This window comes from Balaenoptera acutorostrata, chromosome 4, assembly GCF_949987535.1.
Source record: "Balaenoptera acutorostrata chromosome 4, mBalAcu1.1, whole genome shotgun sequence".
Taxonomy (NCBI): Eukaryota; Metazoa; Chordata; class Mammalia; order Artiodactyla; family Balaenopteridae; genus Balaenoptera; species Balaenoptera acutorostrata.
In genome coordinates, this window is record NC_080067.1 from 85,357,284 (window position 1) to 85,369,578 (window position 12,295).

At 41.8% G+C, this 12,295-nt stretch overlaps 1 protein-coding gene and 1 non-coding gene across 8 annotated transcripts in view; both read right to left on the reverse strand.

Annotated features, from left to right (window-relative positions):
- Positions 1-12,295, reverse strand: part of CFAP91 (cilia and flagella associated protein 91) — a 139,647-nt gene that overhangs the window by 21,424 nt on the left and 105,928 nt on the right. For all 7 annotated transcript variants that reach the window (XR_009008245.1, XM_007181870.2, XM_057545963.1 and 4 more), the window contains one exon: positions 7,342-7,494. Coding sequence is in view for 6 of the 7 variants with exons in the window: in XM_007181870.2 (XP_007181932.2) it covers positions 7,343-7,494 (152 nt within the window). In the remaining variant the exon portion in view is untranslated. The remainder of the gene's footprint in view (positions 1-7,341; positions 7,495-12,295) is intronic.
- LOC114237905 (small nucleolar RNA SNORA31) lies at positions 7,090-7,220 on the reverse strand. The gene has a single exon (XR_003623373.1). It is a non-coding gene; the product is annotated as a small nucleolar RNA SNORA31 (small nucleolar RNA).

The following is a 12,295-nucleotide window of genomic DNA, read 5'->3' on the forward strand; positions in this document are numbered from 1 at the left end:
AGGCTGTGTTCATGCCGCCAACCCCAGTCCTCTCCCTGGGATCCGACCGAAGCCGGAGCCTCAGCTCCCAGCCCCCGCCCACCCAGGTGGGTGAGCAGACAAGCCTCTCCGGCTGGTGAGTGCTGCTCGGCACCGCTCCTCTGTGCAGAAATCTCTCCGCTTTTCCCTCTGCGCCCCTGTTGCTGTGGGTTCCGCGCTGATAGCCGCGGCTCGCGCCCATCTCTGGAGTTCGTTTAGGCGGCACTCTGACTCCCCTCTCCTCGCGCACCAGGAAACAAAGAGGGAAGAAAAAGTCTCTTGCCTCTTCGGCAGCTGCAGACTTTTTCCCGGACTCCCTCCCGGGTAGCTGTGGTGCATTAACCCCTTCAGGCTGTGTTCACGCCGCCAACCCCAGTCCTCTCCCTGGGATCCGACTGAAGCCCGAGCCTCAGCTCCCAGCCCCCGCCCGCCCCGGCGGGTAAGCAGACAAGCCTCTCGGGCTGGTGAGTGCTGCTCGGCGCCGAGCCTCTGTGCGGGAGTCTCTCCGCTTTGCCCTCCACACCCCTGTGGCTGTGCTCTCCTCCTTGGCTCCGAAGCTTCCCCCCTCCGCCACCCACAGTCTCCGCCCGCGAAGGGGCTTCCTAGTGCATGGAAACCTTTCTTCCTTCACAGCTCCCTCCCACTGGTGCAGGTCCTGTCCCTATTCTTTTGTCTCTGTTATTTCTTTTTTCTTTTGCCCTACCCAAGTACGTGAGGGAGTTTCTTGCCTTTTGGGAGGTCTGACGTTTTCTGCCAGCGTTCAGTGGGTGTTCTGTAGGAGCAGTTCCACGTGTAGATGTATTTCTACTGTATCTGTGGGAAGGAAGGTGATCTCCGCATCTTACTCTTCCGCCATCTTCTTCTCCTCCTCTTCCGTTTCTTAATATGGTGTTATCACATTGATTAATTTGCAAATATTAATGAATCCTTGATCCCTGGGTAAATACCACTTGATCATGGTGTATGATCCTTTTAATGTGTTGTTGGATTCTGTCTGCTAGTACTTTGTTGAGGATTTTTTTATCTATGTTCATCTGTGATATTGGCCTGTAAATTTTCTTTCTTTTTGTTTTTTTTTTTTTTGGTGTTATTTTTGTTTGGTTTTGCTATCAGGTTGATGTTGGCCTCATAGAATGAGTTTGGGAGTGTTCCTCCCTCTGCTGTATTTTGGAAGAGTTTGAGAAGGATAGGTGTTAGCTCTTCTCTAAATGTTTGATAGAATTCACCTGTGACCTGCCATCTAGTCCTGGACTTTTGTTTGTTGCAAGTTTTTAAATCACAGTTTCAATTTCAGTACTTGTGATTGGCCTGTTCATATTTTCTATTTCTTCTTGGTTTAGTCTTGAGAGATTGTATCTTTCTAATAATTCGTCCATTTCTACTAGGTTGTCCATTTTATTGGCATATAGTTGCCTGTAGTAGTCGCTTATGTTCCTGTGTATTTCTCTGGTGTCCATTGTAACTTCTCCTTTTTCATTTCTAATTTTATTGATTTGAGCCCTCTCCCTCTTTTTCTTGATGAGTCTGGTTAAAGGTTTATCAATTTTGTTTATCTTTTCAAAGAACCAGCTTTTAGTTTCATTGATCTTTTCTATTGTTTTCTTAATTTCTATTTCGTTTATTTCTGCTCTGATCTTTATGATTTCGTTCTTTCTACTAACTTTGGGTTTTGTTTGTTCTTCTTTCTCTAGTTGCTTTAGGTGTATGTTAGGTTGTTTGAGATTTTTCTTGTTTCTTGAGGTATGATTGTATTGCTATAAAATTCCCTCTTAGAACTGCTTTTGCTGCATCCCATAGGTTTTTTTTTAATGTATGTGCATACATGTGTGTGTACAGAAGATTCTTTGAGTCAGAGACAAGGACCACTTACTACTCACAGAAATAGCATCAACTATAGCAATAGTGTGTGTCAGTTTCTTGAGTATCAGTTCTCACAACGGTGATTTGGTGAGGGCTAGATGGCACATGCACATGTTTTGGGGTACAGTACGGATAAGGAACCCCATGGTGGGAAAGACAGACATTATATAGGGCTGCTGGATTCCTGTCCATATGAGAGAGAGAGAGAGAGAGAGATAGAGAGAGAGAGAGAGAGAGAGAGAGAGAGAGAGAGAGAGAAAGAGAAAGAGAAAGATCTTTGCTGTGGAGTACAAGAGAGTAAATTCCATTCCAGAGAGGGAGACTGATATTTTACTCTCCTGGGAGACATCCTCTATCTGTGCTGTAAAAAAAGCTGCCCTCTCTGGATTGAAGTGTTTCATAGGTTTGGGTTGTTGTGCTTTTGTTTTCATTTGTCTCTAGGTATTTTTTATTTCCTCTTTGATTTCTTCAGTGATCCATTGGTTGTTTAATTGCATACTGTTTAGCCTCCATGTGTTTGTTTTTATAGTTTTTTTTCTTGTAGTTGATTTCTAATCCCATAGTGTTGTGGTCAGAAAAGATGCTTGATATGATTTCAGTTTTCTTAAATTTACTGAGGCTCACTTTGTGGCCCAGCATGTGATCAATCCTGGAGAAGAATGTGCACTTGAGAAGAATGTGTATTCTGCTGCTTTTGAATGGCATGCTCTATAAATATCAATTAAGTCCACCTGGTCTAATGTGTCATTTAAGGCCTGTGGTTCCTTATTGATTTTCTTTCTGGATGATCTGTGCATTGATGAAAGGGGGGTTTTAAAGTCCCCCACTATTATTATGTGGGGGATTTCTCCTTTAATGGCTGTTACTATTTGCCTTATATATTGAGGTCCACCTATGTTGGGTCCATACATATTTACAATTGTTGTATCTTCTTCTTGGATTAATCCCTTGATCATTATGTAGTGTCCTTCTTTGTCTCTTGTAATAGTCTTTATTTTAAAGTCTGTTTTGTTTGATATGAATATTGCTACTCCAGCTTTCTTTTGATTTCCATTTACATGGAATTCCTTTTTCCATTCCCTTACTTTCAGTCTGTATGTGTCCCTATATCTGAAATGGGTCTTTTGTAGACAGCATATATATGGGTCTTGTTTTTGTATCCATTCAGCCAGCCTGTGTCTTTTGGTTGTGGCATATAATCCATTTATTTTTAAGGTAAATATTGATATGTATTTTCTTATTGCCATTTTGTTAATTGTTTTGGATTTGTTTTTGTAGGTCTTTTTTCTTCCCTTCCTCTTTTGTTCCCTTCTCTTGTGATTTGATGACTGACTTTAGTGTTGTGTTTGGATTTCTTTTCTTTTTTGTGTGTTTATCTATTGTAGATTTTTGGTTTGCCGTTCTCATGATGTTTTGATACAGCTGTCTATATATAAACAAAATTGTTTTGAGTTGCTGGTCTTTTAATTTCAAATGCATTTCCAATAGCCTGCATTTGTGCTCTCCTTTTCTCACGATTGCTGGTTTTGATATCCTATTTGTGTGTAGATGATTTCCTACCTTTACCATATGTTTGCCTTTACCGGTGAGTTTTTCCATTCATAATTTTCTTGTTTCTAATTGTGCTCTTTTCTTTTCCACCTAGAAAATTTCCTTCAGCATTTGTTGCAATGCTGGTCTGGTGGTACTGAATTCTCTTAGCTTTTGCTTGTCTGTAGAGCTTTTGATTTCTCTGTCAAATCTGAGAGCCTTGCTGGGTAGCTTATTCTTGGTTATTGGTTCTTCCTTTTCATCACTTTAAATATATCATGCGACTCCCCTCTGGCCTGCAGAGTTTCTGCTGAGAAATCAGCTGATAACCTTATGGGAATTTCCTTGTATGTTGTTTGTTGCTTTTAAGATTTTTTCTTTGTCTTTAATTTTGGTCAATTTCATCACTGTGTATCTTGGTGTATCCCTTCTTGGGTTTATTTTGCCTGGGACTCTCTGCACTTCCTGGACTTGGGTGACTGTTTCCTTTCCCATGTTAGGGAAGTTTTCAGCTATTATCTCTTCAAATGTTTTCTGAGGTCCTTTCTCTCTCTTCTCCTTCTGGGACCCCTATAAAGCAAGTATGTTGGTATGTTTAATGTTGTCCCAGAGGTCTCTTATACTGTCCTCATTTCTTCTCATTCTTTTTTCTTTATTCTGTTCCACAGCAGTGATTTCCACCATTCTTTCTTCCAGCTCACTTATCTGTTCTTCTGCCTCAGTTATTCTGTTATTGATTCCTTCTCATGTATCTTTCATTTCAGTTATTGTATTGTTCATCTCTGTTTGTTCTTTAAAGCTTCTAGCTCTTTGTTAAACACTTCTTGTATCTTCTCAATCTGTGCCTCCATTCTTTTTCTGAGATCTTGGATCATCTTTACTATCATTACTCTGAATTCTTTTTCAGGTAGACTGTCTATCTCCCCTTCACTTAGTTGTTCTTCTGGAGTTTTATCTTGTTCCTTCATCTGGGACATATTCCTCTACTGTCTCATTTTGTCTAACTTTCTGTAATTGCGGTTTCTGTTCCGCAGGCTGCAGGGTTGTAGTTCTTCTTGCTTCTGCTGCCTGCCCCCTGGTGGATGAGGCTAAGAGGCTTGTGTAGGCTTCTTGGTGGGAGGGACTGGTTTCTGCCCAGTGGTGGGTGGAGCTGGCTCTTGTCCCTCTGATGGGCAGGGCCATGTCAAGGGGTGTGTTTATCAGGCAGCTGTGTGCTCAGGAAGACTTTAAGCAGCCTGTCTGCTGATGGGTGGGGCTGTGTTCCCGCCCTGTTGGTTGTTTGGCCTGAGGAGTCCCAGCACTGGAGCCTACAGGCTGTTGGGTGGGGCCAGGTCTTGGTGAGAAAATGGTGGCCTCCAGGAGGGCTCACGCCAATGAGTACTCCCCAGAACTATTGCTGCCAGTGTTTTTGTCCCTGCAGTAAGCCACAGGTGCCCGCCTCCACAGGAGACCCTCCAATACTAGCAGGTAAAACTACCCAGTCTCTTATGAGGTTACTGCTTTTCTCCCTGGTGCACATGAGACGCTGTGTGCACCCTCCAAGAGTGGAGTTTGTTTCCCCCAGTCCCGTGGAATTCTTGTGATCAAACCAATGATGGCCTTCAAAGCCAGATTCTCTGGGGGCTCCTCCTCCCATTGCCAGACCCCCAGGCTGGGGAGCCTGACATGGGGCTCAGAACCTTCATTCCTGTAGGTGAACTTGTGTGGTAAACTTATTTTCCAGTTTGTGGGTCACCCACCTGGCATGTATGGGATTTGACTTTATCATGGTCCTCCTACCATCTCGTTGTGGCTTTTTCTTTGTCTTTGGATGTAGGGTATCTTTTTTGGTAAGTTCCAGTGTTCTTTTGTCAATTGTTGTTCAGCAGTTAGTTGTGACTTCAGTGTTTCCATAAGAAGAGGTGAACTCATGTCCTTCTACTCTGCCATCTTATCTCAGCTGTGTATCTAGGCTCATCGTTATAATTTTTACTATTGCCTTAAGTTAGCCCCCATCATCTCCTGTCTTCCACCAGAAAGCTGGGTCTGTTTATATGTCCAGAGAATGCTGTGATATGCTGTCCAGATCACTGTTTCAGGACCAAGGCACTCAATTCTTCATCTGCATGGAGAATTGGCTAGCAATGCCATGCACCTGAGCTCTTCCCAGTGCATACTCTCAGCTTCCTTCACTCACTCTCCAACATCAACCAGATGATAGGGAGAGACCCAAGGGACCTGACAGAGGAACTGCATTTCTAAGGCTGGTTTTTGACAATAATAAGATAGGCAAAATGCTCTGATCCTTGAATTTATGTTATATAGATAGTATATAACATTATATGTAAATACATGGCTTATATCGTCAATGATTTCAGAGGTTATTTCATTCTTAATAAAAAACAAAGGATTTTCTGCTGTAATTTTCAGCCATAGTTGTTTGGTATTTAAGAATTCTTTATCAGTTTTCCCTCTACTCTCTTTCTTAACTGCCCCCTCATCTGAAACTTCCTTCCATGTGCCTCTGAGACTTAAGGTCCCAATAGATTTCCCTGCAGAAGGTCTCTTGGTCACATGTTCATGGGTAAACCTCAAGTGAAGCGACTTATTTGTATAAGATTATATAGTTAGAGGTAGAGCTACCAACACCCAAACCTTCTCAGTGCCAGGTGCAAATTTCCCCGTGAAGCCTCAGTGCCTTCCCTAACCTGAGAGGGAGCACACCCTCAAGGCCAAAATAGCAGATGACGTGCCTCCACCATGGGAGGGTTAAGGGAGACGGTAGAGGCAAAAGGTTTACTCCGTTTCCCCTTCTCGTGAGAATTTTACTTTGAACTGACCCTCCAGCTCTGTTTTCCAGTAATGTGATAAGGTGGTATGTGTCAACTGTGTTACTAAGCAGCACTGCTTAAGGTGAAAACGACCCCTGATTGGAACCAGCATCTGACTTGGAGGAATTATAAATAAGTTATTAATACCTAACAGGAAACTGTAACTTTGAGGTTTCCTGAGTGTGCTGACTTTTGTAACTGGGCAAATTCATTGGGGGGGGGGGGGACCCTGGAAACTATGCTGATGGAATTATTACAAGAGACACTGGTCCAGGAGCATGTAAACCAGGGCAGCTCCTGCACCCACCCAATGCATCTGGTCTCTTTTCCTTGCACCTGAGCTTTGTAATCTGGGGGCTAAAGGAAACAGCTATGTGGTCTTCTGTGTGGATTCAGTGAGAGCTGCCACAGGAAGAGAAACAAACACCTAATGCTGCCCTGCTAGAAGCTGTGGGTCCTGTATTATATCTGTCTTTCTGAGTAGATCAATACTCAAATCATACCAAATATGGCCTATGTTAGTCTTGTGAGTATGAATGTTTAGTTGCACCTAAGACCAGGCCCCTGGTTGATACTGCAGAGGGCATCAGGGCTAGAATTCGGCAGGCTGTGCCTCATGCCATGTTCATAGCTAGAACAGTGCGATGTGGAGTTAGACAAGGTACCCCCTAAGAACAAGCTTTTTTTTTTTTAATAACACTGACACATTTTGTAGCTTTATCTGTGATGGCATACAGTCATATGCTAAAAAGAACCTATAAAAGTAATTTTGAGTCCCGTTTTCTGGTCACAAGAGTCCAACTGCTGTCATATCAACTCTGTTCTCTAACACTTTCAATAGCAGATTCCATAGAAATGCACTAATTTTTCCCCCTGTATTCCCCCATTCAATCTGGGCTGCCATAATCAGACAGACAGAAAGCACGAGGACACTTTTTTCTTGCATCTGTAGTGGAAACCTTAGCAGACAGTAACTGCTTCAGGCCTGTCAAATAGATGCATGACATGCACCAATTTAAATGGGAATGCCTCATTTTCCATGTTAGGATTGTTAGAGTACAGCACAGAGCTGAATGGTGCTGCTTGTCCTCCTCTCTACTTCCAGTTGAAAGATCAAACTCACCTTAGCTGTTTTGCTCATTTTCAGTTTCTCCCTCAAGTAGCTCAGTGTCTGATGCTTGCTGTTGCTCAACAGAATGCTTCTTGAGCATGTCTTCTGTGTGCCTGTGGATGACCTGATGGGCTGCGAGGATGTGCTTCTGCTGTGCATTCCTCACTGTGCCAAAGGGACAGAAGACTTATTACTCCGCAAGTTGGAACATATCATTCCCCAAGATTCTCAAGAGAGTAGTGACAGAAATGGTAACTTTGCAAACCACATATTCTCTTACTTAAGCCTGACTGGATTAAAGAAAAATTACCTGCTCTCTGTTTTGGAAGGATACATTCCAAGGGTAACTCAACCCAAATCTTCCTATTGCTGCTCCCCCTGTTCTGCTCTCTGCTCAGTCCAGTCCTGCTCCTCCCCACCAGGTTTGCCTCCATTCTGCTGCTTGGCAGCTTCCCTCACCTGGAATGCCTGCACTCTAAATCCTGCCCTTCTGCAAAGCCCAGCCCAAGTCCCAGCTCCTCCAGGAAGTCTCCTTTGACTGAGTCAGCCCACATTTACCATGACCACACTTGAGTTTGTACAAACCTATTGAGCACTGAAGTACTTCATGTGAGTTAGTTACATTTTGTTTACCTAGATTGTAAATGACTGACATAAAGGTAAAGACCTTGTTTCATACTTCTCTTTGAGCCTTAGTCCCTAATATGAAGGGTACTTGTTGAATGATGAGTTTCTGAGCTCCTGGCTTTAAAAGTTGGTCCTAGTTCCACATTCTAAGAATATTTATTACCGAGACTTAGTACATTAAGCATCCCGTTTGCCTTGGAAAGAAAGAGGTAATTGTGATGATGATGATGATGATGACAGCAGTTAGCATTTGTCCTTACTTTGTGCCAGGCACTGTTTTAAGCAGTTGGCATATACTTACTCATTTAAGCCACCCACAACCCTAAAAGAGAGTATTATTCATATCCCCATTTTCCAACGCGGCAACTGAGACACAGAGAGATTAGGTAATTTGCCTAGTCATACAGCTAGTAAAGCATAATAAGCAGTACTGTGGATTCTGTGCTATTGAGGTGTCAGCTAGTTTATATAGGGTAAATCACATAGCAACTTACAACACTTCAGAGCAGTATGGTTGGAAGAATGGGGACTTTGGAGCCACACAGACCATGGTACAATCTGCAAACTGTATAATGTCTCTAAGCACTAATTTCCGTAACTGAAATATGAGAACACATCTATAGATGTTGTAAGAAATTTAAATAAGGTATTTCTAAAAATGCTTAGTACATTGTCTGGAACTTAGTATGCATTTAAACCTTGGTAGTTACTATCAATCATTTTCATCTGTATAAAGGTCTTCAATGTCATTCCCCTCCATGAACTTTTAGAAAAATGAGAGTTGGTGGATTAGGAAGACTCTGAGCTCACCTCCTCTCATGGGCACACCAAAATTACTATTTACAGAGAAACTATTGATGAGAAAGACCAGAACCTACCAGAAAAGACCTCTACAACTAAAGATATAAAGAAAGAACCTCAATAAGATGGGTAGGATGGGTGGAGTTGTGGTATAGTCAAGAGCCATACCCCTGGTAGGCAATCTACAAACAGGAAAATAACTAGAATTGCAGAGGTTCTCCCCAAGGAGTGAGGGGTCTGAGCCCCACATTGGGCTCCACAGCCCAGGGGTCCTACACTGGAAAGATGAATACCCACAATATTTGGCTTTGAAGGCTAGTGGGGCTTTCTTTCAGGAGACCCTGTGGGCTGTGGGAAATAGAGACTCCACTCTTAAAAGGTACACACAAAATCGTATACACTGTGGCACCCAGGGCAGAAGCAGTAATTTGAAAGGACCCTGGGTCAGAACCACCCACGGATCTTGGCAAGTTTCCTGGGGTGGTAGGAGGCAACTGGACCTCACCCTGGGGACACAGACACTCATGGTAACCATTTTGGGGAGCTTGTTCTACCACATGGACACTGGTGCTGGTGAGCACCATTTTGTAAACCTCCCTCTAGCTAGCTCATCAGCCTCAGGACCCAGTACTGCCCACACCCACCAGCCTGTAGGCACTGGTACTGGAATGCCTCAGGCCAAGCGACTAGCTGGGCAGGGACACAGCCCCACCTACCAGTGGGCAGGTTGCCTTAAAACACCCTGAGCCCACAGCCACTCATGGACATGGCCCTGTCCACCAGAGCGCACAAGCAGTAGAACTGGGACCCCCAGGGCCTGCAGCAAGAGACCTTGGGACCTGGCTCAACCCATCAGTTGGCTGGCACCAACCCCAGACCTGCTGGGCCCCAGCCCCACCAACCAGCAGGCCAATACCAGCTCTGAGACACTTTGGGCCCCTCAGCCAGCCTCCCCAGAATCTGGCCCCACTCACCAGACATGGAATGGATAAACAACAAGGTCCTACTGTAAAGCATAGGGAACTATATTCAATATCCTGTGATAAACCATAATGGAAAAGAATATAAAAAGAGAATGTATATATATGTATAACTGAATCACTTTGCTGTACAGCAGAAATTAACACAACATTGTAAATCAACTATTCTTCAATAAAAAAATAAGGCAGAACAGCAACAAAAAAAGGAACTCTAGAGAAGAACGGATGAACAGAGTGAGAGGTTAGAAGTTTTTAACAAAGAGTTAGAAAATACAGAGAACCAAACAGATGAAAATATAATAACTGAAATGAAAAATACACTAGAAGGAATCAACAGTAGATTAAGTAATACAGAGGAATGGATCCGCAAGCTGTAAGACAGAGTAGTGGAAATCATTCAAGCTGAATAGAAAAAAAGAATAAAAAGAAATGAGGACAGTTAAAGAGACCTCTGGGAAAACATCACACATACTAACATTTACATTACAGGGGTCCCAGAAGGAGAAGACAGAGAAAGGGACAGAGAACATATTTGAAGACAAAACAGCTGCAAACTTCCCTAACCTGTGAAATGAAACAAACATGCAAGTCTAGCAAGCACGGAGAGTCCCAAAGATGATCAACCCAAAGAGGACCACACCAAAACACTCTGTAATTAAAATGGCAAAAATCAAAGATGATAAAGGGATATTATTAAAAGTAGCGAGGGAAAAGCAACAAGTTATGTACTAGGGAACTCCCATAAGGCTATCAGATGACTTTTCAGCAGAAACTCTGCAGGTCAGAAAAGAATGGCAAGATAGAGCTGAAGTGATGAAAGGGAAAACCTACAACCAAGAATACTCTACTTGGCAAGTCTTTCATTCAGATTTGATGGAGAGATCAAAAGTTTTACAGACAGGCAAAAGCTGAAAGAGTTCAGTACCACCAAATCAGCTTTGCAAGAAATGCTAAAAGGACTTCTCTAAGTGAAAAAGAAAAGGCCACAACTAGAAACATGAAAGTTATGAAAAGAAAAAGCTCATTGGTAAAGGTAAGTATATAGTCAAGGTAGTAAATCAACCACATACAAAGCTAGTAGGAGGGTTAAAAGACAAAAGTAGTAAAATCACCTATATCCACAATAAGCAGTTAAGGGATGCACAAAACTAGATATAAAATATGATGACAAAAACAATAATTGTGAAGGGAGGGGAGTAAAAATGCAGAGTTGTTAAAATGTGTTAGAAATTAAGAGATAAGCACTTAAAATAATCATATATAGATACAGATAGACCTGTATACATCTATGTATAAACCTAATGGTAACTATAAACCAAAAATCTATAATAGATACACACAAAAAAAGAGACAGGAAGCCAAACAACACTGAAAACAATCATCAAATCACAAGGGAAGAGAAGGAAAGAAGAAAAAAACAAAAAAGAATTACAAAAAACAACCCCAAGGCAATTAAAAAATGGCAATACCTACCTGTCCATAATTACTTTAAATGTAAGTGGACTAAATTCTCTAATCAAAAGACATACAGTGACTGAACGTATACAAAAATAAGAGCCATATATATACTGCCTACAAGAGACTCAGTGGAGATCTAAAGACACACACAGACTGAAAGTGAGAGGATGGAAAAAGGTATTACATGCAAAAAGAAATCAGCAGGAAGCAGGGGTGCAATACTTATATCAGACAAAATATACATAGACTGTTAGAAGAGCCAAAGAAGGAGACATTACATAATAATCAAGGGATTAATCCAAGAAGAAAATATAACATTTCTAAATATATATGCACCCAACACAGGAACACTTAAACATATATTAACAGACGTAAAGGGAGAAAATCAACAGTAGCACATAATACTAGGAACTTTGTGTGTGTGTGTTAAAGAATTTACTAATTTATTTTACAGCAAGACCTATAATATGGGTCCCTCTGTCACAGGCAATGAAAACAGGCAATCCCTACTGAGGAATGAAATTATTCAGAAATTTCTCTGCAACAAAATACAAACAGATTTTCTGCAAGAATAGTTTTCTCTTCATCTAGAAATTTACATATTTATAGAAAACCCACAGACATTTTAATCTTTACTCTCTCTTTTGACTCCATCCAGGTTTCCAATACAGTAAGTCCCCTACATGTGAACCTTCAAGTTGTGAACTTTCAAAGATGTGCAAATGCCCGTGTGCCAACTGTTGTACTGTTCTACTGTACTTTTTGAAGTACTGTACTGTAAGATTAAAAATGTTTTCTATATTTTTTGTGTTTTTTATGTATTATTTGTGTGAAAAGTATTATAAATCTATTACAGTATAGTACTATATAGTTGATTGTGTTAGTTGGGTACCTAGGCTAACTTTGTTGGACTTATGAACAAATTGGACTTACGAACATGCTCTCGGAATGGAACTCGTTTGTCTGTAGGGGACTTACTGTACTAGGGACTTTAACACCCCACTTACATCAATGGACAGATCATCCACACGGAAAATTAATAAGGAAACACTGGCCTAAACGTCACGCTAGACCAGATGGACTAAATAGATATTTAGATA